The 27,856-nt window shown below is 41.4% G+C and overlaps 1 protein-coding gene across 1 annotated transcript in view; it reads right to left on the reverse strand.

The window, feature by feature from the left end:
• Positions 1–27,856, reverse strand: part of mei4 (meiosis-specific, MEI4 homolog (S. cerevisiae)) — a 57,408-nt gene that overhangs the window by 25,359 nt on the left and 4,193 nt on the right. The window contains exons 2-3 of the mRNA XM_071531759.1: positions 23,093–23,622; positions 12,508–12,639 (exon numbers count right to left, since the gene is read on the reverse strand). Of these exons, the coding sequence (XP_071387860.1) occupies positions 12,508–12,639; positions 23,093–23,622 (662 nt within the window). The remainder of the gene's footprint in view (positions 1–12,507; positions 12,640–23,092; positions 23,623–27,856) is intronic.

The raw sequence follows: 27,856 nt of genomic DNA on the forward strand, positions 1-27,856 counted from the left end.
TCTAGGCAATAAGCTCACACTGTTATCTATAGCATATTACATTGAGTGCAACAGTCGAATAAACTAGGCTACATCGCCAACATTACAAGCAACCAATAGTGGGGAGTGGGGGTGCAACTAACAATTGTTTTCATTACCAATTAATCTATTGATTACGTTTTTGATTAATCAATTAATCTTTTAGTCTACGAAATGTCAAAAATGATGACAAATGCCCATCATAAGTTACCAGAGCCCAAAGTGACCAGCAGCCAAGAAAACTCCAAATTATTCATTTTATAATGATATGAAACAGAAAAAAGCAGCAAATCTTGAAGCTGTTACCAGCAAATGTTTAGTATTTTTACTTGATAGATGACTAGAACTATTAATCGTTTATCAAAATTATAGCCTAATTAAATGATTAATTGACTAATCATTTCAGCACTAGAGGGGAGTGCAAAGTTCAAAGCCAGAGTGCCCTGACAAAAGTGCCCCAAGAATATTCCTGTATAATAGAGAAGTGCCAAGTAAAGAAATAATAACTAGGCTCTTTGTTTTACCTCTGTTTTTAATACCCCCACTCTTCTACCAGACAGTCTCTGAAGCAAATAAAATGTCGGCTGCTTATTGCTGAGAGCAGTGATGTGGAGAGGGACAATGGTCAGTCGTAATCTTGAGGGCATCTGGATTTGTGAGCCTTGAGTATGGCCGAATACAGTGCAGTTTATCCTCTACATTTATTGAGCAGTGGTGGGTCATCACATCAAGAAAAATGCACTGCTACAGAAAGTAAGATATAGACCACGTATACATATCCTGAGTATTAAGTATAGGCTTAATGTTTGAAATAATTGTTTTTAGTATGATAAATTCTCCAAATGAGAAAAGTATTGAATTAAATAAGCAGAATAATGTGGACTTGCATAGATCAGTGGTTACAGAACTACACACTAAACCCTGCCAAGGTTAGGGGTTAGGGTTAGATTGGGGGTTCCATTCCTTGTGTAGCTTAATGGGTAGAGCAAGGCATTAACACTGCCAGGGTAAGAGGTTCCACTCTCACTCCAAACACGTTTTACAGTATGTTACAGTATTAGTGCTACTATCTGTACACCGACCAAAATGTCACCAAAGCAGGGATGGATATGGAGCCAAAACCAAATTTACCAAATTGACTGGTAAGTTTGTGTTCTCTTAGCCACTGAAGTAGCTGGCAGGTAACTAACCATTCTTTGTAGGTTGTTTTCCAGACTAGAAATCAAATTGTAGCATCAACTGAAAGAGTTTTGTGAAATATGGAGACCACTGGCCACTGTAGCTGGTGTGGAATGACGTTTGCTTCTCACCTTGATCGTGGGGACTGGAAATAAGCACAGATAAGTATAGATGCAGCTAATGCTCCGTTCATGTCATAATGATATGACTGCCGACTGTGAAAAACGGTTCACATCAACTTCCTAGTGGTAAGTACAAGTGGATAAATGGGAATTTGAAAATCTACAATATTGGTTATTTTCACAATAACACAATCAAATCTACTTGTAAAAAGTGAGTACTGACTGCTGAACTTTGTTTATGGTTGATTTTAAATAAAAAATTATGAATGTGGGCGTTCCATCGAGTTAAACACGTGAACACTTGCAAATTGTAGCTGTCATCCCATTCTTACATTTTTCCGACATGAACACAGCATTAGATATGGTGCAATTCCACAGGAAGGGGTTTTGTTGCTTGGTGTCTGCAGAGGGAACAGCATCTGGACTTCCTGTGCTTCCTGTGTAGGGAAAGACTATCTCCACTTATCAATTTACCGCTGACTCATCTCAACATGCCAACAATTTCCCCACCTGCCTGCCCTTTGGTTCATACAAAGCTATACAGCGGGCAGAAAATTAAAGTGATGACCTCATCACTTGTTTCCCTACAAAAGTGTCTTCGTTTTTTTTTTTGTTTTTTTTTCCTTGAGGAACAGAGCACTGTGGGTGTGTAAGGGAGATAAAGAAGCAGAGATGTACTGACAAAGCTCTTTGTGGTAACTCAGGCAAAGGGGAGAGATGTAGTCCTATGTGCTTCTCATAGTGGATCTGTATGGATAATATAGAGCACTACTGAGTGTATGGCATGTCTTGAACTGGTACCTGACACTTCTACCAATGGAGGATGGGGGTGAGTGGAAGCGCGGGGGTGAGTTACTCTGCGCTCTCATTGTACATTTGATTGTATCTCATCCCAAAGATCTCATCTAAATTCTACTCTGTACTCTCACTACAATGCCACAGTGCGGCAGCGATGATGTCCCTAAGCTAAGGTGTGGCTGTGCTGCCCTACAAAGGTCAAGTGTAGTAACTGGCTATTTTGTCAAAAAATGTATTAATACTCCACAATTGAATCCAACACACCTTATTCACCTAAACCATTTGGCAGTCTTTAGTCCCTAAAACCAGATTCCACAGGGTGGAATTTTTCAGTAACTGCCAAGATGGAAGGATGACAATGTATCTCAGTTTCACCACTCATACAGTCACTGTGCCTCTGTAAGAGTCCTCTACATAGCTGAGCCTTTAGGCTGCCATGGTGACACACATGAGGACACTGTCAGGGGGAAATGAGCTTTAAGGCATATGGAGCCAGTTGCTTGGAAATGTCATCCAAGCGCACTGTAGCTCATCCCACATCTCTGTAAGACGTCCTCAAAATAGCACAGAACTCCTACTGACAAATGAATATCATTAAGTTCCCAACTTTGAGACTGAATCCCCCACCTTATCTAAGTCAGAGATCACTATCAGGCGTTGAATGAGAAAAAAAATGCGATATCATGAAGCCAGCTCTAAAGAAAAATATAGCGCTGAGAATGTATTTGAAGCTCTAGAAATAGCCACCTCATGACATTTAAGGATGAAATGTAAGGAAATCTTCAGATAGACATTAACAGATCTGGAGCAAAAATATTCCCTCAGAGTTCGCCACAGGTTCTGAAGCCAAAGTGTGCAAATTGAGCTGGCATTGGCCTTTAGAAGCATCAGCTGCGATGCTCATCTCCTCTGGCTTTGCAACCATCACTGAGCCCTGCATGTCTGAAAACACATTCATCATCACCAAGGCAAACTTAATATCATTAAATGCAATCATCCCTGGCATTCCCTGGCTAGACTTCAAACTCGGCTGGAGCACTCTAATGAGACAATAACACAGAGAAGTTTCATGGGATCCCACGCCAGCTGGACCCTACTGAGATTCTGTGGCTTTCCCCTGAGGGACTCTCTGCTAGCCATTCACCTAGCAATCTCTCTGGTAAATCAGGAAAAACGCAGATGCGGGTCAAGATGAGACAGCCAGCCGTAGACCAACCGCAGTTTGCATAAAATGCAGACACTGGGACGGTGACAACTGAGGGTGCATAGTAATAGCGACAGAGTGGCATTTATACTGTCCGGTGGTTTAGTGTTATTGCTGGGTTTTCACGGTGGCTTCGTCCTGAGGGGCTGTGGCCGTTGGCGTATGCCATTGACTGTCACGCCCTCTGACAGAACAACACGGCGCCCAGATGGCACAGCTTATCTGTATGCCGCGCTGCTCCAAGGACAGTGGCACCAGGCTGCAGCGGCTCTGAGGCTACATGTCAGACAGGCACAGTGGACTCAGCCACGCTGCCCTCTGAGAGAATACTCATGACTTAAATAACTGTAAGTCATGCCCTTGAAACCGTGCTCCCGAAACAGTCATTCTATAGATAAGTCCCATCACAGCTTTGACACCCAAGGGTTCACAATAATCCGTGGTTTATTATCTTGCATCAGGTAGCCTGCAGTGCACCATTATAGAAAACTACATACTCTGATGACTGTCTTAAGTCTGCACTGCAATTACTGAACTTACCTCATAGCTCTAGTAATTGCTTCTATTTATGGGGGGATGAAATTCTTACATTCTTAATCCTCTTTGCTCCCAGAGAAAGACAAGGCCTGCACTAAAGTTTATTTGTGAGGAAATCAGGGCTTTGCCGTCTGGACCCCTAGCCTTTGGCATGCAGTGTCTGAGGAGCGTGGGGCTGCAACAGAGAAGAGTGTCCCATAACTCCTAGTTGAGACCTGTAGATTCGCCCCATTTGTCAAAATGAAATTCTGGCATCAGGTATGGGCACTCCTTCGCCCACAGGAAGTGACAAATTGAAACTTAAGAGCAAACTATAAACTCCTAAACAGCAGCAAGCAAGTGCTCCATCGAGAGAAAGCGGGTCACCAACATTAGATCTTTTCCTCTCTTGTCTCTTTGGTTTCCTTTGGTATTAAGCCATCACAGACTGGCTGGGCTGGGCTGGTAAACATGAGCACATTGTTTACCCACAATGTAAAACATGATTTCTGGATATTGAAATTCAAAATGATCAAACGATCACCTCTCACTGCAACTTGGAGAAACCAACATGCAAAGTTGCATGGTGCAGCTTTAAAACACAATTTTACAGATGGCCTTCTCCCCTCCTAGTTTATTCCTGTTGCATTTGTTTTATTCATTGTTAACCCTGTATTTCATTCATTCTTGTTGACATCTGTTATTTTCTAGTAGTAGTAGTAGTAGTAGTAGTAGTAGTAGTAGTAGTAGTAGTAGTAGTAAGGCTATCTTTACATTAGGGCTGCACAATTAATCGTATTAAAATCGCGACCAGGGTTCGAATCCCGTGGTCCTTTGCTGCATGTCCTCCCCTCGCTCTCTGTCCCATACCTTCCTGTCTCTCTCTCACTATATCTCTCAAATAAAGCATAAAATGCCAAAAAATAAATCTTTTAAAAAAACAAACAAGCGCATCTCTTTGACAGCGTGTGTTTTGAACTCAATTCAATGCATTGTCATACGGTTATCAATTAAACTACCTAATTCCACTAACGTTAGTTAAATACCACAAGGTAATGATGCTACCTACCGTTAATGTTAGACTTCTGAAGCTGTATTTGAGAATTAAAACCTATATTTATCTCTATTCAAGACCTTGACTTGAGATAATTCAACTTAAGACATTAACACACATTATGGACTTGCAAACACCCTGCTGTCACTCTGATTACTTGTTAGCTCCTTGTTTTGCATGAGTGTTTCCTGACAACTGAAAACCCAGAGAGACTGCTCCAGTCCAGCCCTGCTATGATGCGACTGATAGGAGAAAATAAGGTTGATGATGTGTGAACATGATACAAAGCCCTTCAACCATCACCGCCTATGTCCTTACAACCTCTGGCATGGAACAGGCTGAATCAGCTACTGAGGGTCCCAGGACAGATGGGAGTGCTCTGCTCTCTTAACCACCAGCTGGACAGGGGTGGGTAGTGAAGGCACCTCTGGTATTTACTACTGCAGCAATGGTGGCAGGTTGGCCTAGTGGTATGTTGACGACCTAAGAATTTAAGATTAGTTTCTGTGGGCCCACTCTGCTGTTGCACTCATTGTAACTTGCTCTGGATAAAAGCACCCTGATACTGAAACAACTACAATGTAAATGCCGAACAATGAGGCAGAGAGACAAACAAAACAAAAACAAGAGATCGTCAGTCACATTCCAAGCAAAAGTGCCAAAATGCCTCTGAGCAAGGCACTTGATCCTAAATAGCTCCAGGGGCACCCCACTGCAGGTGATCCTGATCCTGTACTCTGATCTTTATGAAGAAAAGCATACAGTATGTAAGGGCCTATGGGTGGATGTGCCAAGAATGGGTATGAAAATATTAGTTGCATTAATTGGCTAATAAAGTAATTATTATCTTAAAAATACATGTCCCTTCCACTGAGGTTTTCCCTGCTCAGGAATAGGGAGGGTGTTGATGAGCAGACATAACCATTTAATGGAATAACAAGGCTAACCCATTGAACCCATTCAGAAAGTTCTTAAGTTTCAATTCATCACTTCTTGTGAGCGGAGAAGTTTCCATACTTGACACCAGACACCATTTCATTTGTCTCGATTAAGATAGATGGGATGCTGCTCTCTGTTGCAGCCCCCCTTTGTGATTTAGACTGATAAGCCAGGTGTATTTTTACATAAAAATCGTGCCTACTGCAGCTTTAAATCTGCCGCCAAGGACTTTCATTGGAAATAACAAGTCTGCAGTCCATTCCCTATCCGGAGGGGCGACCCCTGTGGTGCTCTTCCTTGATGATACAAGAGGCCAGAGAGGCTGAGCAGCAAGCCATATGGTTCTACTATCGGCAGGAGTGAAGGGTTAACTGAATCTAAATGCCCACATAAATCACTGACAACCAGACACTAAAAATATACTGCGCAGCACCTGGCTGGAAGATCTGATGTTGGTACAGGGAGACTGGCATGAGCGTGTAAGTACAAATTGAAACATAGAGGCTTGCCTTGGGTGAAATTGCAATTGTAAATACGTCTTAGTGTTTACTTGAACCCTCTTGGAGTACCAGATGGGTGGAGTTTACGGCATCAGTGCAATCAGTGACTGTGTCAGGTAAGGGTTTAGCCGCCTAAGAACACTTCAGCACAGCTTTACATGAGGACACCTCAATCGAACACAGTATATTATTATCAATCAGAGAGGTATAGCAAAAGTGGTGGATGCTGCACTTTCTTGATTTTTTGAAGAGATTTTGTGAATAGGCCTAATTGACAAAAGTTCAAGTTCAAACCAAGGCTTCTCATCAGAACTCTTTATGGATTCATGTTCAATTTTCAACTTTCAACAGGATACGAGTGACGCTCTGTATTGATGGATGTGATCAATGTTTTTCACTGGCATTTCACTACATTGTTTGGTGGATACTTCAGTGGATGACGCAAACAGTTCACAACATCAGAGTTTTGGGGGGGGGGGGGTTTAAATTTTTTTGGGCATTTTGCCTTTATTGGGCAGTATACCGTAGAGAGAGAAAGGAAAGATTGGGAGAGAAAGGGAGATGAGATGCGGTCCTTGTCCTGGTGCGGATTCGAACTAGGACGTCGCAGGGATAGGATGCATAGGATGCCCGTTAGACCACTGAACCACCAGGACGCCCCCCACAAAATCAGATTTGAATATCAGAGCATGCCAATCACCAATGGGCCAATCACAAAACTCATATTTAAAATGAATATCTGACTGTGCCCAATTGCTTTTTCTTTTTCTCTCCTTCTGACCTCTCCTCCCTGACTTCTGTCCTCCACAGGTACTGACCATTCTAGATAACCACGGTGGTGATTATTGTTCATCAAACTGTTTATTTTATATATCATCATACTCTAAGTTACAACGTCCTTTCAGCAGCACTGAAAGTCATTCCTGTGCCCTCAGATATTATGCTGTAGGGCAGCTGGAAGCATGTTGGTCCATACAGTTGTTCAACTGAATTACCAACAGACTACACCTGCCTGGCAGTATTCTGAAAGTGAAGTCAATGATAGGATCAGAAGGGGGGGTTGAGGGCAAAAAGCTGCTGAATAAACCACTAACGGAGCCTCAATCTGGTGTGGCTTCATATCAGAATTCCTTTTCCTGACAAAAAAACGATTTTGTAGAGTTCACTTTAGTACTGGAACGATTAGTTGATTAATTGATTGTTACATTAACTGATTTTAATTTTGATAATTGATTAATCATTTTAGTCATTTATCAAGGAAAACATTTGCTAGTTACAGCTTCACAAATGCTAAAATTTGCTTGCTTTTTGGCTGCTGGTCAGACTAAATAACCAATTTCAAGAATCACTTTGGGCTCTGGTAACTTGTGATGGGCATTTGTCATTATTTTTGACATTTTATAGACCAAATCATTATTTTGATTAATTGATTAAGAACCTGCGCTCAATGTACCACTGACACCATGCCCCCACCTACTGGACAATTTCCTTGCACACATTGCACCTGCTGCTCATAATCACTGAAAATTAAGGTGCTCCAAACCCCAGAAAAAGGCACCATAACCGTTAAACAACTCATTACTTGCGCATCTTAAGGGGGTGATCTTTGCTTTTCAGTGCCCCTGACCTCTCACATACATCCGCAAAACCTCCCAACCATTACACACAGGTATTTCAGAGCACAAGGGTGCCATTTGCCATAATGATTGAAAATTCTCCCTTGGCCAAGCATTTTTCACAACAACCATAGAACTTTGACAAATTCTGGCCCACTGAGGAAGTTAAGCCCAACCCAAGAGGTGGAAACTCTGATAAAATTATCTTCCAATATAAATCACACTGGATCCACCTCCACAGGACTGTTTTGCTTAATGGCTTAAATGAGGAACTACTTTTGTGGTGTAGTTTAGAAATGTTTAGAATTTGAACATATTGAATATTTAGCCATTTATTATTGTATATTTGAATGCCTGTCACTGTATATACCTGTGTGTAGTTTCCTGCCAGGACCTTATGGTATATACACCTGCCAGAATTTGTGCCACCCCATACTCGTTTTTCTTAATTTCTTAGGTGCAGCATATTAACTGCTTGCACAGCCTGAAGAAGAACCTCCGTGGTTCAAATGGTTCAGGTGACTTTTGTGCAATGATGTTTCAATATTATCTATCCTTTGTGCTTTTAGTATTTTCCTTATTTTGAAGATGTACCATGCTTAAACACCTTTGTGGTTTCATGTGTGCTGATACTTCAGTAAGAAAAGGATTCTCTTTTGCACTATATGAGGACACTCTCGTCTCATTTTTGTGTTGTTTTGTTTTGTGTTTGTCTTTTTTGTGTATATTGGAATTCCAGGAATATCCTGAGAAAAAGTGTCACTGATACCTTCTGGTGTTGAGGTTACACCAGGCAGGCTTACACTGGGATTAGTGAAGGAGCTATATATTAGCCTTGGGAGGAAACTGATTTATTCATTCCAAAATTCACCAGTCACTCTCACTGTTTGACTATAAACTTTGATTTTTAGAACAGAAATGCAACTCCAGACCATGGTTGGTTGCCTGCCACAGAGGCTGGTATAGTAGACACACTGACAGGCACAGTCCAAATTTATCAGCATTTGGCTGCTGGTAATTGCACAGCTTGGTTCTAACACCATGATACTGCTGATATTGAAATTACGTTTATAGATTAATTACACTTCAACAACAGAGGGAGGATGCTATTTGATGGGATAATTTTTTTAGCAAAGTTATAATTGTTGATGTAAAAGTGCAAAAACTGGCACATGGTATCGGCAAAATCTACTGTAAAATATGTATTCATTTTAAGATTCTAGTTTTCAAAGCTTGATGCCACCACACACCATTGCAATGCTTATACATACGGCAGTATAACAATACTAAAATACTTCAAAAAGATGCTACATTGATGACAGCTGCCTAATAAATGATGCCAGTTAACTGTTTTTTTTTTGTTGTTTTTTTTGAGTCAGAGTCACTGCCCCAAATACAATAAATGTACAGGAATTAATCTTGGTGACACTGCTGCATAGACACATTGATAACTTACATACTGTAGTAATTCAGTACATACTGACTCATATGGTACAGGAGCAAATGTACATTTAGCATTGAATTTTCACCAGAAATGTGTGTGCAGGTAGTCACAGAGAACTCACCTACTCAATTTTTCATCTAATTGGCGAGACAATTTTTCACACAAAGAAAATTCTCATCAATGAGAGAGAGTTTTTACTCAGTCTGCTGTCTGGTACTGCTGGCACAGAGCAGAGACAGGGAACTGCTGTCTGTGGCTTTGACTGAGCCTGGAGTGTATGAAGGCTCAGAGTTTGGTAGTGGGTGTAGCAGTAGCCCAGAGCAGTGATTCCCAAACGGGGATCCAGGGACTCCCAGAGGGTGTTTGAGTGGGTTCCAGGGGATCCCCGGCAAAATGAGGAATAGGTTAATTTCACTATAATTTAATTAATCCTAGTTAAGCCCTCTCCGGACATCATTACTATTACCAGGGGAGATCCAGTGAGCAATATTTTTTACCTCAGGGCCCCAGAAATTTTATGCCGTCTGGAATTAACCTGTCAGTGATTTTCTCCCTGGTAAAAGTTACAGCTGAAATTACCTACTGTAAAGCCCTGTCCATACGGCATTAGTATTCCTAGAGGAGGTCTGGTGCTGTACCAGAGTGATTCACTGATTTAAATCCTGTGTGGATCAAAGTTATTTATGTTTATTACAGAGCGGCTATCCCAGTGGGAGCAATAGTTACTAAGGAAAAAGGAAATAACTTACCTTTTTCAGTGAACTCCAACATCCTCTGTCAAGTTTAGTACCGTGTGGATTGATCGCAAGTAATTCATAAATTACTAATGCTTTGTGCAGTAGACATATTCTGGAATCTGACAGTAATGATACGCCCTCTTAGTAATTTATGGAAGTAATACATATATGCTGTCCAGACTGTTCATTACTAAATCAACAACAACCACAGTTTTCCAACAATTTGAATGTGAATCAAGATACTGCAGGAGAAAAGCATTTGTGCTCAGTCAATCTTCATAGCTCTAGGTAATCACAGTAACACAACTTCTGCGAACTGGCCTTTTCTGAAAGGAGCAGCAGTGGTGACGATCTGATGAGTCAATACTTTGCTGTTATGAAGTGCAAATCAGCAGCTTCCAACCCTCTGTTCGCACTGTCCTTTACACAGCTGTTGTACTACTGAGTAACTGCATCGTGCTTAATCTGTGTCTTAAATCAAATTGTGAGAGGTCTGTCTTCAGGTTAGGTCTCCTTCTTGTGCCAGGGTTTTACGCAACGCTTTACAGTCAAGGTGTCTGGCCATAACAAAAGAAAATCCCTGCCTCGAATGGAAAATCCTAATCCGACCGAAATTCAGGTAAAACTAATTCTACCCGGACAGAAAAACAAACCAGAGGTGCCGTTTCCGGCTCCACAAGGTCTCGTCATCGAATATTTTCTGACGAGAAGTTGAGCATGAGGCGGAGGAGTGGCTATGCGAGATTAATATAGATGAAACCTTTTTCAATGTCTTTATAGAGTGGGGCGGTGCAGCTAACACATGAAGACAGCCTGAAGGAGACCTCTCCCTCTGAGAGAAGGAATTCACAGAGAGTTGCAGGCATGGAGCCACGAGCTAATAAGACGGTCCAGTTGCTCAGTCTTCAAACACCCTTCAAAACTCAGTCTTCAAAAGCAATTTCATCGTCCCTTCTTCAGCCTTGAAAGAAAATATAAATTACAAAGGGGGTGGGGGGGCGCTTGAGATTCCAAGCCGTTTCCATGGGCACACTGATGGCTGTCCAAGTGCTTTGAAATGTCAAACCACCACATTAAGAGTGGTCTGAGCCAACAAGCTGATAATTAAGTGCGCAATTACAGGTCCTCTGAATGCATCAAGGCGGATGACAGTGATCCACTTCTATCGGACAGTTTGTGGTGGACTGAATCTTCAGATCCTTGCTTATATTTGTCCATTACTTCTGGTTTGTTGGACAAGACAGCTCCGCAGCAGCGCAAGGCTGTATGACATTATTAATATTTGGAGTGGACAGTAGGCTCAGTTTTTCTCTTGAACTTGGCTCTGGAAAATGAAGCGGTGGAATTTATCCTTTTGCATTTGCTCAATTCAAGAGGCCTGACTAAAAGGGAAGGAGAAAAATAGATGCAAGTGGGCACGACTGGCCCTGCCGAGGAGGAGGGGAGCTCAACGGGAGGGAGGGGAGCTCAACAGGAGGGAGGGGAGCTCAACAGGAGGGAGGGAGGGTAAAATCATCTGCTTCCTTTTCCCTTTTTGCACATTTCAATTTCGAAGGACCCCTTGCGGCTTGACGCCCCTGGTGGACTGACACCAGGGGTTCTTGGCCAGGCAAATGCTGCTCTCGCCTCTCCTGTGACTCTGTCGTCAAAGCTACTGAAGGGCTTTTGAATACATGGCAGGAAGGAAACTGCTGGGACGCAGTATTGATTTTGGTAGTACAGAAGTGACCATAGAAACTACTCAATAGGCCAAACTGTTTACACCTGAAGCCTTTCACAAAGGCAGACTGTGATGTAAGCCGAAAAGGAGGAGGTGAAAGATATAGTGAGAGAGACAGAGAGAGTGAGAGAGAGAGAGAAACACAGAAACAGAGAAAAGAGAGAGAAACCAACAAAGATAGAGCGAAACAGAGAAGGAGTACAAGCAAGAGAGAGACAGAGAGAGAAACCCAGTAATTCATCATCTCAATATGGCTTGAATGCATGAACCGGTTTGTTGAAATTTTACATTTTGGACACTGCTTTGTCATGTCAATAAACTAACTGAAATCCACTGAATTGAGAAACACAGAAATAGAGAGAATGCAACAGCAGGTTATCATGAGAGAGAGAGGGAGAGAGAGAGAGAGAGAGGGAGAGAGAGAGAGAAAGAAAGAGACAGACAGGTAGAGAGGGGCAGAAACGTGGAGAGAGACAGAAAGAATGCAACAGCAGGTAATCGTGAGGCAGCAAAGCAGAAGAGATGCGAGAGAAACGCACACAGAGAGAAACAGAGCGGGAGAGACAGAGCCAAACACAGAGAGACAGAGAGAGAGGCAGAGGAAGAAAAAGCGATGAGAATGCAGCAGCGGGTCTGGAGAGGCAGCGGGTCTGTGTTTACCTGGCAGGCCTGCCAGAGCCGCTCGGCCAGGCCGTTGATCTGAGAGAGGACGTGACGGATGAGGAAGGACTTGGACGAGCCGCTCCTTCCCAGGACGATCAGACACCCCATCAGCTTCTCCTCGACCTGGAGCTGAGGAGAGGAATAATACGATTTCACTATAGTCGATTCCTTCTTACACTTCCTTATATACACTACCAGTCAAAGGTTTGGAAACACACACCTGATTGAATGTACTGTGTTTTTTCATTGTCTTAAAGCCATTTTGATGTAAAGGCTTCTGCTTAAATGCTTGAAATTTTCTTAGACAAATATAAATAGTGAAGTTGATGCCAACATATGAATGGTGTGTCCAAACGTTTGACTGGTAGTGTGTATATATATTGTATACATATATATTACGTTCATAGCACCCAGAAAGTACAAAATCTGTAACTCAGTTGATTGAAATTCTGCTACCAATCCCGAATTGGAAAGAACAAAAAAATATTGACTGTTCATTTCATACTGTTTTATTATTGTGTTTCACATTACATAACTGTACACTGTGTGTGCGAATGACTGAGGTTGTCGTGATGTGGTGAGTGAGTGTGTGTGTGGGTGTGTGTGTGTGTGTGTGTGTGTTCAGTTCACTTCTACACAAGAAAAAGTTTCTTTATGACTGCAGCACATAGAAGCATAGCAACAAATGACAAACTCAACTCTATGGGCTCATTTTGTAATATTGTTGATTGAGTATCATTTTGTTCTACATAATATAAGATCTAATATCAGAATGAAATGGGCGTCAACCCTCTTCAAGTCAATCTATTCAGGAAGGGGAATTTCTGGAAAACCAGTGAGTTGCTCCATCACCCATCTGCCTGAGTAACTACTACATTCTCTAATATCAAGCCAGGAGTTGATTTATTTTTACTGTAAAAGAGCAGAAGAGAAGCACTCTATGAGTCTTGACAGATAGCAAAGCATTTAAACCGGCTTGGTATTGTGAATGCCAAATACATGAATGATTACCCTATCACAGAATAAGATAAATATTATTTTATGATTTGAAACTGTTGAGGAAGAGAGGGAGAATGTTGCTTATTCAATTCCTCTAACCATATTTTCTCAGGCTGTAGGATTCAAACAGGCAGACAGTCACAAGCCTGCCTCTCTCACCTTTAAGCTGCTGCCGTTTGATATTTAAGCCTGATCAGGTGGGCTATTTTGGTTGTTTGCTTGGAACCACAGAGATAAAAAGACAAAATGCAATTTTTCCTTTGTATTGCCTAGTTTATGCTGTTGACAACCAGTGTTGGGCAAGTTACTGAAAATTAGTAATTAGTTACAGTTACTAGTTACTTCTCTCAAAAAGTAATTTAATTACTTTACCAATTACTGCATAATAAAAGTAATTAGTTACTAGGGAAAGTAACTTTTGCGTTACTTTTATGTCTGCTTCAATTCTCTTATTACACATAGCTATATTATTTTAGTGTGGGACAAGACAACTGTCAAATTTTATCTATCATTGTACCCATTATCACTATGATGATATCACTTTCCAAGGAAAGTAGCTATTGGCTGCCAGATGATGTCATACGATAATTTGCATATCAATATATAATGCTGTACTTGTTATGCACGCCGCGGAGTAGCCCGTTTTAATATAAGTGCTGACTCCGCCCACTCGGGCCAGTTTCGGCGTACGCCGGTAACAATTACAAGTGGACCCTATCCTACAGCCCCTGCTGTGGGAAGCGCTCTGATCATCAGACTTTCTGGATTAGACAAGCAAGTAGAGAAAACTGGCATCAGCCGTACCAATTTATTGGCAAATGCTTTGGGATTCAATACATCAACATTGCTTCCCATGGTCAGAAAAAGATGCCAGATTTGTCGCTAGTCGCTTTTGAGAAATAAAGTCTCCAGGGAGGTTGGTAGTCTTTTGATTCACTTGCGCCACGTAAAGTCGGATGATCATAAACCGGATGATCCAGTAACGAGTAACAAGCCCATTTAAATTTCAGTAATTGTAATTGCGTTATTAATTTGAAAAAGTAATTTGTTACATTACTAGTTACTGCCAAAAGTAGCGTAATTACAGTAACGCTACTTTGTGTACTACGTTACTTTGTAACACGTTATTCCCAACACTGTTGACAACAAATCCAATTAACCGCTGTCTTTTAACTAAGTTAGACATATTAAAACTGATAAAAATTGTCTCATATAAATGTAATAACATGGATTTTAAGTTGGTTCTCGGTTGACAACCGAGCTCTACTTTTACTTCCAGTCCCATTTCTCGGTTTTTACAGGCTTATGCTGTAACACTAACACTGAAAGGCAGCATTGAGAAATTAATAGAGTGATAAAAGATGTACTTGAGCGTTCTGTTTGGAGTGAAAACAAATCAGGCGAGCTGGATGCAATATAAGAGGAGGTAATAAAAGTTCTTCCGACAGACAAAAGGATGACACGGTAAGACGAGGCAGGCGTGAGGCTATATGAGGCCAGCCAGACGCACCAAACTGTGCCGCTCTCCAAAAGGTTATTACATGAAATATGTCTGCAGTTGAACACAGCAGGAGAGTGACATTTGAGTGACGCCGCTTGGGAGTCAGGATCTGCAATTTCATCGTCTGGGCTCTTCATCTTGTCCAATCTCCTCCCTCCTAGACCGTACCGACTCCTCCAGGTCTGTCTCAGAAACAGAGCCATCGCAAAGAGGGCCGGAGCAGAAGATCCACTCAGACACGAGAGCTCTCCTGCAGGACTCGAATGGCTCTGAACCCCGCCGCTGGGTAAATTGCAGCTGCTTGCAGCATCATTTCTCAAGATGGAAACACACTTACATTTTAGGCATTTCACTGACGCCCTTTTCCAGAGCACTCTTATCCAGCCGCTTTCACTATTTTACCAGCCAGCCAGAGTTTTAGAATAGGACCACAAAATGACGGTGGGTTACTTACCACAGCTAGAATTGACTGGCATTCAGCTGGTGGTAATTTCCCACCATGCTTACAAAGAGTGACTTCAGTGTCTTGCTCAAAGACACTTCAACAGGACACGCTGGCTGTTGCAGGGACCAAACCATGACCCTTCTGTTACAGGACAGTTTCTCTACCTATTGGTGTCCTAGCGGCTAAAATAAAATGCAGCATGGTCAAACTACTGCTTCTAATTACAGTCATAGACATGTTACTATACACATCAGGACTGGGCCAAAAACATGGATGTGCAAACACATCTATTGTATGTTTTGTGTGCCAGATGGGTCTATTTTGCACTTTCTCACCGATGTTCTACATGTCGGTATGTTCGGTAAGTACATTTGTCAAGTATCAAACTTTGCATGAACGTTTAATTAAACCGAGAGTCGCGCTTCAAAGTAGCAGAGCTAGTGTAGAACCGTCTGTGTCAAGCGAGCTAGAGATGGACCGAATAAGACCCAAGTAAGGGGGGTTTACCTTCAAAATAAAAGCATACTTTTTATATTCATGACACTAATGGTGAATGTAGTATTTCTGCACTGTTAGAAAAATGAACAAATTATTGTCTCATTTATCATTATCGAGGTAAATATTATATATAGTGATATGAATCTCAGGCCAAAGAGTACAGCTCTACATGCAAGTTTTTATTCCATCTTTACTCTTGTACATCTGATCTAATTAAGGACGTAATGCCGATTGGTTGAGCAGTATTAACTGATCTACCTGAACAGGACTAGCATGAGGTGTGTAGCCCTTAAGCGGATCTGGCATACAAAAGTAGAGCTGGAACAAATGGACAAGAGGTACTTGAGGACTGTATTGAGTTTAGCTTTTGAAAATCAGTTTTCAATGTTTTCCTGTGATTAACAATTTACCTGACACTATCTGAGTTAGTCCTGATGAAGTAAGCAAGTTAAAACGAACACTAAAAAATATGTGCAACTACTGCTTGGCACAAGCCTGTACACATAAGGACAAATATCCTTTCCAATCCCATGAAAAATGCATCCTGAGTGACTACGAAAAAAAATCAGTGATGTGTCTATGCCTCATTTCACTATGTTGATGATACCTTTAAAAAAGCTTTTCACACACAGTCCAACACAACTTTATATCCTCCAACTGCTTCTCCGTCAAAGGCTGTAAACCATGTACAAAAGACCCAAACCTCTTGCTTGGCATGGCTGTATGAGCAGCATCCTAATACATAATTTGGATGGAAATGATCCAAAGACTGACAAATTGACAGATTGACAGATAGGGCACCATTACCAGACTCACATCTTCTACTCAGCGACTGTATCATCCAAGCATGAGTAGAATACAACTGGTTCCTCTCATACATGCATAATGGAGAGGAAAACAGACAACGTTGTGTCAAAACAGGGGTGGCAGCGACGTAAAGGATCACAGCAAACCTTTCCTGGTAAAAATAAAGGATAAAAATCTGATCGCGAATGCAGCCTGAGAGGAACATTGTCTGTCAGGAATTGAAACATTTGACCCATGACTTTCTCTCTATGGTACTTCATGTAGGTAAGATACAGTACTTCTTCCCTATTGAAAGTCAATGAGACGTAGGGCAACATTTTCAGGTGAATTTCAATAGGATTTATTACTTGACCTTACCTACAGTGACAGCAGTGTTTCCAGTGCAATCCAATGGTAAACTGGGGCAATATGCCAGTCTTTGCACTCATGTTAACTAAGTGTTGAGCAGTTTTACAAATCTCAGAAAAAGACTGTTGGATTGAGTACAAGGCTACTGGTCTGCTGGTCTGTGTATCGCCAAATGACAAACAGGACCTGATGTGCACATCAGGTGCATTAGAGATCAATTTCTATACATTGACCAACTTTTTATTTTGACGCTATGTATGGGTCACGCACGCGCGCTTCAACAATGGGGAGTGAGTCAGTCAGTCAGTTAGGGACAAAGACTATTATTGGCCGGCCACGCTTGGCAGTCCAGCAAAAATAATAATAAAATCACTTCAGGCCTGGCTTGCATGTAAGATGTATTTTACCCGTCATTGTGTTACAATGGAGCGGAACTAAAGGGTTGTCTGGTCTTGAAAACACATCCTCATCCCACGCCAAGGGCACTGCATCTTGCCCTCCCATCTCCAGTTTTTACACCTTAATTTCCACTGCCTGTGATTCATGTACACAGCCGATCATGGACACCACGGCTCACTGGCTTTCCACTTCCATGCCGGAAAAATGGCATGTCATGTAAAAGAGAGTTACAGCGTTATTGTTTGGCTACACTCCCCCTGTGATCGGCACCTCCTCATTTTAACTCAACAATTCACGCCAAATATAACTGGATCAGAGTCTCCCCTCTTGCCTATAACCAGCCAAATGCAGGTAAGTTGTTGCTGGTGCTCTATCAGCCACTTTGGCAGGCAATTAAACATTGTTCAGAAGTCCTATTCCATAAATCTGATTGGCTGATAAAAGGCAATGGCTGGTTAATTTTGAGATTTACGAGCCACTGTGATATGATGGGCTAAAATGTGTCCTGCTCTGCCAGTATCGCTGCTCTACGTCTGCTAGTCTGAAAGGACTGACTGGCATTTCTCACAATTGCTTTTCAGAAAGGACGCTTCCTGGTTTTCAATTATATGCAGCACATTGATCTATTTATTATCCAGGCAAGATGTCCTAGATTTGGAAATTGACTGAACCCAGGTTGGGAAATTACCACCAGTCAAATGCTGGCAAATTATTGGCTCTGGCTGATAGGTTTGTCTACTCATCACCAGCCTCTTTGTCAGGTAAACACCCATCATTTTGGAGGTCTTATACATTCTTACCCTCTTGCTGGTGGCAGATTTTTGGATGCACCAGCCACTAGCTAGTGGACAAAGTTTGTTTCTTGCCCGGCTCTTAGGCCACATCAAGGTATATTTGCTAATAAAAACAGAATTGGCTGACACAGCATTTGAGGCTGTATTCTAAGTGTGTGTCCCCAGTGGCCCCAAGGCATATAAACAGGGCAATACAAATAAAGCTATATGCTTTTGAAATGATAATTTGACACTGGATTTTGGGGATAAATCCAAAACAGACTATATGCAAGACAGTAAAAGAATGACCCCCACTATCTATTTTGCATAAATAAATATTAAAACAATCAGGCGGGATCGTTTTCCAGGGGGGGAGGTGCGTGGTCGTTACACAGCCCTCCCTTGAGTCTTCCTCTTCCTCTTCTCCCTTTCTCTCCCCTTTTCTCCCTCTTACACCTCTTGGAGGGTTTTCCAAAATAGCATCCCTGTCAGGCATTCTCCCACTAAGGAGGAGTTTTCAGGGAGCTGATGGGGCCAGACTGTCTCTGGTTACTATTCTTCTGCTGAGACATCATCCTGAAGGATTGATGTGTTCTTCTGTCTCTCTGGTTGCTATGCATTGGCAAGTTCGAGGGTTCCCAATATAGTTCAGGCTGTCTTGTTGGACACAAACACACTCATTCCTTTTTAAGGAATGGTTCACTCTCTTCTATTCACTACTGTAATACTAATCTATTCACTAATTTGAATAATCATTATATATTTGAAGATGTAAGTAGTTGCTAACCTTCCAGATCTTACATAACTTGTTGTTTACTAGCAAGGGCATCACTGGTTGATGTAGTAGTGGTAGCTAGCTAGTAGTAGTAATAGTAGTGGTAGTAGTAATTGAGTAGTACTATATTAGTAGTATGAGTTTATTGATCTAGCAGTGGAAAACCCCATTGTCACTAACATAGCTCCTCACTTCATATCCTCAATTACCAGGATATACAGTGGGAATCCAGTCAAACTTTTATGACGACACCATATCCCAGACAATCTTATCCCACTATAAATATTAAATTGTTTTTGATCGGCGTGTTTAATAGATTAGTCCAGTGTCACATTGTTTTCTCTGACGCTCCTTGATCTAGTGAGAAGCCTTTCCAGTATTATAATTACCCCTGCCCTTCATCCCTGACCTCCCCTCCGAATCTGAATTGTCTTGAACAATCAGCTTGACTGGCAGAACGATTCTTCACTGAATGTCAGAAATATAGAGAGTTCATTAACGGGTATGCCTCAAAGTCATACTCGGTGTCATAATTGAGCAAGTTATATGGAATGTAAATTTTTAATGAGAAGTATGAACACAGATGGTGAAAAGTAGGTTAGCTACATGGAAAACTGTGATTGTGGTGGGGAACTTCAAGTTCTAGCAGAGAGCAGAAATGTGTGTGAATGACCACACATTGCTCTGAAATACAAATGTAAGGTCAATCCATACAGTGAGATCCATATGTATATCGACAGTGAGACAATGATGTTTGACTCTGTGCTCATAACTCTGGATGTGAAAAGACAGGATGACTATGAGGTTAAAGTGCAGCTTGTCAGCTTTAATTTGGGGGTATTTTCAGCCATTGAGAAGCCTCTCGCAGAGATAAAATCAATTGCAAAGAGGCTGGAGTGTGAAGCTGAAAACAAGATATTAATAGTCTGTTGCTGTTTATGGGTTTTAGACATTTGGAAGACATAACAGAGAGAATTATTGACTACAAACTAAAAATTACTATCTTGATCCATCCAAATACTTTTGCCATGCTGAAATGTGGAGGAGGGACCAAGTAAAAAAAGGGCAGTAGTTCTTTCACTGCTCATCTGATATGGCTTAAAATGCTAATTAAATCAAAACTTAAATCTCATAGTCATTGTGTCATTTCACATATAATTACAGTATGGCCTCATACCATTAAAGGAGAAATCCACCCTAAAACACCGCAACACTCTTTAAAAACAATTATTGGCAAGGTACTTCTTATTCCCGTGAATAACTGGCCAAACGTAGACGACATGATGTCACATCGAGGTATTTCCAGTGCAACTACAATGGAGGTTGACAGCAGAAAACTTTAAAAATCTAAAACATCAACAGTGTAAACATCAGGTTTTTGTGTCAGTCCCTCAGAGTCAAATCAAATCTCTCTAGAGCCGTCAACAACCACACAGGAAGAAAACCATCATAGAGGAGGCAGAGAGACCAATTTCTCCACCAACAGACCAGAATGCAATGCGGCCACAAGACATGTTGAGTTTTGAGTAAGGGGCGTGGCCATGATCATAGACATGTTTAACCCACAACTGAATAATTACACTTTCAAGCTATTTCTATGCCCATATGCCCAGCTTTGACTGAAAGCAACAAGTCCATGCCCCTTCTCTGGGGGTTGTCAAAAGGCATTCTGGGAAATATAGGAAACAACTAACTGAAGTAGAAGCAGACAAGGCAGGTTGAGGGAAAGTGGGTTCACCAAAAAACTAAATTACAACGCTTTACCACAAATTAACCCCTCGATGCAGTGAACATCACAGATTGAAGATATCTAACAGTGTAAGAGTATCCGATGGTTTCTCTGTCTACATACTTATGGAGCTCACTGTATATGGTGCAATATAGCTATGATAAAAAGGTGGGACAGTGCGCATAAATTTAGTACCAAAATACCCGGGAGTCTCACAGATTCACCCCTGTTACAGTGTGTCTGTCACAGAGGCTACCATCCATGACAGAGATGATTAGATGTGCCACTCGCCTATTACTGAATAGCACTTTCTGAAAAATACAAACCTCAGGGGGCTCACACTTTTTAGGGAACCTGTTATGTTACTGTGTGAGCAGTTAATACTTGACTGTAGGCAGTCAAGTCAGTGTGAAGGTGGAAGACGGACATGTGAAAATGACAACAGTTATCAGTGGCACTGACTACTGGCTATTATTCATCTACCGTTATGCCTAAACACGACCAAAGATTTCAGCAAGTCACAGAATCCCTGAAGCAATTTCTTCCCAAAAACCAAAAAACCAAAACTAGGCTTTACTTTGTGAAAAACCTGCCTATGGAACAGAAATATATTCCCTTTTCTTAATCTTAAATCACGATGGAACATGGCTCACACAATCCCAACATGTTTTATTCATCACTTCTGAGACTGTGATGATTATGCCCCCTCTACAGACAATAACGTAGAGTAACGATCTAAAGTAATGCCATTCCTCCTTTGTATATTCATTTACATTATTGTGATTCGTTGTCTGACTGTAAGTAAACTGTGCTATAAGACAACTTGCCTCTACGGGGGCATTAAAGCCTGTAAGAGACAGATTGGTGCAGTGTTAATGGAAATTCCCTCATTAAATTTGCATTATTTTAAAGCCTCTTCACCACTATAATCAGTTTCATTGGCATTTGTAAAACATCACCAGATTAGATTGGAAATGCGCCAGTTTCTTCACTGTTAGGAGGAGGACAAAGAGCGGAAATTGCAGTTGTTGCGAGACAAACCTGCAGCCATCTAACTTGGGTATAGATACAGCCAGATGTGATTACTTCATCCTTGTCAACCCACCTTCACTTTCATCTCCATATCCCAGCTGGCCATGCCCTATCATGACAGTAACATGACTGAGAGGGTGACTGACTTTCACTATCAGGTGTGAAGGCAACGGCCATTTTATCTGGTACTGGCTCAGTGGGCTTTGAATGAAGGTTAAAGCTGCTAATAAGGAATATTGCTCTCCTCTCTACATGGTAATGAAAATTCCTCAATGTTATTTCAAGGGTAAAAAGGTATTCAGCCTATAGCCTACATTATGAAGGTTGATTTTTTTTTAAAAATGAACAGTGCTATAGTGTTATACAAGAAAGCAATGATAGCAATGTTTCATTAAAAGAAAAATACATCCTCAAACATTATCCCATTTAGAGTAACCTGGATAAGCTCTACTTACTATTATGAGAAGCCCAAATGGGATAACGGGATACACTGGTATTGGCATGTGTAGCCTTACTTGCACTTACCTACAGTGACAGCAGTGTCCAGTACAATCCACTGGTAAACTCTCTATGTGAGTGCTGAGCAGTTTCACACATCTCCGATAACAAAAAAGTGTCAACTTACCTTTTACACACACTTGCGACTTTGGAGCAAATTGTGGAATTTTATGTTTCACTTTTGTTTTCACAACGGGAGGCTCTGTCAGATTGAGTACAAAGCTACTTTTTTAGCTACTCTTTCTCACACAAGCGGATGTGGAAGAAAGGCATGTGTGTGCGGTGAGTTTACAATCAAAAAAAGCGAGAATAGTCTCTGGTGTGACAGAGAATATATAACGTGATGTGCAGCGTGCAGCGCTTTAGATCAAGTTCTATATACTGACCAACTTTTGATTTTGTGGCGGCCTGTGCCAATATTGTGTCACAAATAAGCCTATGTATGGGAAACAATGTAATAATAATATGGTCAGACCAGTAGACCACGAGACGACAGGGCATGATATATGGAAATTAGGTCACACACCCACCAAAACTATCATCACCACCCCCCACTGTTATTAAAGTGTCAAAAAATCACAGAGGAAGTTGACCTAAATGCAGCGGTGGTGTGTTTGGTTACACACCTGAGCAATAAACCCAGATGAAATTTCCTTGTTTTTACATTTTTCTAGCTGTGGGGGCAATTTTCCAGCTGTGGGCCACCGCAGCTAAATGAAGATAAAGAAACTACTGTGAGCATGTAAATGTACCCCCTCCCCTCGATCGCATTACTCACCCTGTTGAGCTGATCAGCGTGTAGCAGCATCCCAGTTAGCTCCCTCAGCGACTCTTCCACATACGTCACAAACCGTGGCGATGGCTGCTTCTGGGAGCAGCAGAGGTCCACCGCTCGGGCGGCCACCTGGCAGGCCTGCAGGAGGAGGGCGGCGGGGGGCAGCGGGGGGGCGTCCCTGCACGCCGTCACCACCGAGTCGAGCAGCTGGCACACAGAATCCACCAACAAAGACTGCGTGTCCCCATCAGGGCTGAGCCACGCCGCCGCCGCCGGGCCGTAATCCTTCCCTTCCACCCGGCGGAGGCCACACAAGCTCTGGAGAAACTGCATATGGAGAAGCATGGAGGGGAGTGGCGGTGGAGGGCCTGAGGCGGCAGGTGGGGGGTCTGGCTTCCGGTTGGTCCTGGGCTCAGCGGCGTCTGGCGTGGGAAGCAGAGTCTCTGTGTCGCAGCCCGAGTCCAGGTCCAAACTGCACAGCTCCTTCACTGGACCAATTAGGTCCTGCGACAAGTCCATGGTGTTGTCATCACCTGGAGGATTTCACAAAGTCAGATTTCACATGATTGGACTTGACTTATTTGATGACTTTAAACACGCTCAGCATCAGTAAAATCACTGAGGATATCACAATAAAGACAGAGGCCCAGATTCACTAAAGGCTGGTTGAAGGTTGAAATGAGAACACCTGGCTATTCATTAACTGTGCACAATGAGTGGAAAGCGTGCCTAATAGCACTGGTCAAACAATAAAGCCTCTTTGCGCCTGTCATGGTCATGCATATGTAAATTATATGTAAATCTCATTTTTCCCGCCTAATAATCATTTGTGTTTGAGGCCACGCAAATCAAGATTGTGCCTGATAACACTTTGCAGCAACAACTCCCCCCAAATTATTGTAACATATAAAGTTATTTTGAAAGGAGACATAAAGACTGCACAAATAGTTCGGCCATTCAGAATGGCTGCCCATGTTACTGAAAGACGCAGGTCACAATGATAATCACACAATTACACAATCATCATAAAAGTGCATAATTACAGTTCATTATTTCCAACATGATCCCTGTGGTCAGTAGGGCACAATATGAGAGAGCCACTGTGTTTACCTTATTTTAAAATCGACCTTGTTAGTTATCAACTTAGAGTCTGGCCTGTTAAAAACCACAGTGTTTCCTATATAATTTTATGTATTAGTCCCTGCTTTACTCTCTGTTATGATTCTGTTCTAAAAATCAGTTTTTCTGTAGACTTTTTATCATAATAAACCCATAAACATGCAGGCATTAGGAGTACATTTCGTGTTATTTTAGAGGGAAATTGTTCCAAATTGTACTCTTATTTTAATTTCACATTTTCTCTAGGGAGTGATGGTTGTTTTCTTGCTGTGGTGCCAAACCACGGCTGAATGAATACAGAGGAAAACACTGAGGCATAATCCAGAATGCATTAATAAAATCCAGATTTGATTGCCTTTCAATTTGTTCAATTAAAGGATAAGGCTGGTGTTTTTTAATGCACTGCTTACCATCAACAAATCCTATGAAAATAACAAAATCAGCAATGATTTTGTTTTGGCAACAAGTCTCGTCCATGTAGTCGGTGCCCAATGCAGCCATGTCCCAGCAGCCATAGAACTCCATGATATTTCATCATCACAACCGACTTTTTTTTTCCTCAAACAACTTAATAAGCCGGCTGTTAACATGTTTGCGATCTCAGGAAAGTAGTTCCGTAGCACAGAAAATAGTCCCCGGCGTAATGAAGAATTTGTTCCCATTTGAATTTGATTTGGTAATAACTACAACAGCCTGACTTTTCGTGGTAACAGTTAGCGATTTTTAAAATGTAAACTATGTCTTTGTGAGCTGTGTTTCAAGGTTTTTATCTTACAATTGGAGCCAATGACTTCCGGGTTGAAGGCTAAAAATGGTACGTGGGAAGTCAGAAAGCAACGGGAGTAGAGCAAACGCATTGCTGATTTTGTTATTTTCATAGGATTTATTGACGGTAAGCAATGCATTAAAAACACTAGACTTATCCTTTAAGCAAGCGGATTTACTGAAAAACATGTGATTTAAAGCATGAGAAATTAAAGCTCTATGTAATGACTTTTTTGTGGTAAAACATTCACTTTTAATTGCTATTAGTGTTGGAGTTTGCCTTTCCAAGTTCGAACGAAACCAACGTAACACGAGACTGAACAGCCGAAATAGTAATGTCGCCTAGGGAGTGATGCATTTTACGTAACAGCTATATTAGCCCGTTGTAGTATTCTACAACGGCAGATGCAGCGTTTTATTCCAAACATCTTACTTTTCTGTGTCCAAACAGTTTGATCCCCAGCAGCCCGCAGTGTCATGAGTGTTTACTGATCAATAAGCTCACACTGGTTTGTTGTCTGACCTCATTAAAAGTGCAACGGCAGTAAAATCGAACGTAGAGTGACATTGTGAATTCTCACCAGAGGAGCTGCTGACGTGCCAAGATCAACTTATCATGTAGAGCTGTATTCAAAGAGCATTCATTATTTTTTTAAACATTTAGTACCATCAACCCCCTTGAGCAAGGCAGTAAAAACCCCATCTGTTCCAGTGGAGCTGTTCAGAAGCCCCCAGTTGACCAGAATAAGTTCTTATTGTGACTAAATTAAACTTGAATATTACTGTCCCAGCGAAAATTATTCCCCATCACTAAGTCCCAAATTAGTCGGTATACCAGACTTGATACCCCACCCCAAAATACCCAGATTGGGGATTTAAGTCAACACCTAGGCATTGGGACTAAACCTCATGTCATCCAATTAGCTATGTCATTAAACTCCAATTATTCATGTCGCTCTTAGAGCAGTTTACCTCGGGTAATAGAGGTCCTCCATTGGTTTCACACATTTGAAAGACCTTGTTTCTCTGTGTTTCTCCATGATGCCCAGCCTCATTAATGACAGAGAGGCTCATTAGCAGAATGCCACTTTAGGCTGGGAAAACAGCTTTCCAGCTTCCTGTACCGACATGCTCTGCCAATTACCATCCATGGCAGACACAAAAATCTGCCATTTTTGAATACAGGCCCCCCGTTCAAACAAACAAACAAACAAAAAAAAATGTGACAGTTTACTCGCAACCAATGAGGGTTCTACACTGATACTATTTCGGTGGCATGTGTTTCTAAAAATCAATTCATGCTACTTACAAAGATAATTTGGGGTGTAACTCGCAATTCAAAGTGCAGATGGACATTAGTGGTTGTTTTCACAGACTGTGGTGCCCTTGAACTTTTCAATTTAGGAGGGTCTGTGTGTTCCTCAAACAAATGTCGCTGTTAAGCCTGCAGTGTTTACAACTCTGACCGTTTATACTGAGTATCTTCTATTGGAAAACAGTGACCCCTACTCTTACAAAATGACTGATAGCACAATATCAAAACCAATGATGGCAATTGGCAAAGAAGAGCAAGTTACGAAGGGAATGACAACACTTCAGGATCCTCTATATTTTATTTCGAATGGTTCACTTCGGTTCAATTCAGTTCACTTTATTGTCCACGAGGGAAATTCAGCACGCAGCAAGGCACATTAACAACACAAATGCAATACAAATGCAAAATGGACATAATGAGTTTTGAAAATGAAGTCTTCATATGATGGTTATATAATAATGATAATCTGACTTTTATCGATCCCCATAGGAAAATGCTGTTTTCTCTTGCCGCTTTCCACAGAAAGGTCCAGAGGTCAGGGTCTGGAGCTGGTGGGCATTTAGTGTTTTGCTCAAGGACACTTCAGCAGGGCAAATGTTTGCCGATAGGTGCTTGAACCAGAGTCCTCTGGCTGAATCTCCTTACTCACTATGCCACCCTGATGTAGAATGGCATTAGGGCTGGGCGATATGGTTGAAATCAATATCATGATAATCATAAGGATTTTTCTCGATAGCAAGATATATATCACGATATGGTTCATGTATGCAAAATCACGTTAAATAATCAAATTAATGTTCATCTCATTGAACCGAATGGTAATGTTAGGTGTGATGTCAAACAAAAAACAGAAATATTCAAATAATATTCCTAACATACCTCATTTTATGAGAGTTTTTAAGTAAAATTTGCTTGTCATCATCAATTTAGACAGCAGAAATGTGTGTCACGATATTAAAATATCTTCATATCATCACGATATGATTCCACTAAAAGACGATAAACAATAATATTGAATTATCGCCCAGCCCTAGATGGCATGACAACTCAGATACAAAATGTGACCGACTACCTGCTTTTCATGAGACAGTTCTGCATAATTAATTAAGCCCAGGTCAGACCACAAGACTGTTCACATGTTGCCCAATGAGGGCAGTTCAGACAAAATGACGGGTCAGAAAACCGTTTACACTAGGCGACGGGTGAGACTGGGCGTCACACACATGAAGAACAGGGATCACACATGACCCAACTTTGTCATTTAAACATTTTTTCTCATTCGCCCACAACAGTTCACTGTCAATACAATTACAAATTAGGTGTTCTATCATTTATTGCTCCATGATAGAGAAGCTACAATTTGCATATAAATTTCAAATGTATTTTGAAGTAGCATTATTACAGTGATAACACTTAATATTTTGTGTGAGACTGCTTTCACTTAATTTGTAGTTGCATACTTTTGTGGACTGATTTAGGCATGTTGCCATTTTATACCACTTTATATGAGCCACTTTATTCCTCCAAATAAAATTGTATAATTTATCAAGAGTGGAGCAAGTAGAGGT

Source organism: Centroberyx affinis, unplaced genomic scaffold (assembly GCF_046629955.1).
Source record: "Centroberyx affinis isolate AG114_WGS23_722 - 3 ecotype Tasmania unplaced genomic scaffold, CSIRO-AGI_Caff_v1 ptg002127l_1, whole genome shotgun sequence".
Taxonomy (NCBI): Eukaryota; Metazoa; Chordata; class Actinopteri; order Beryciformes; family Berycidae; genus Centroberyx; species Centroberyx affinis.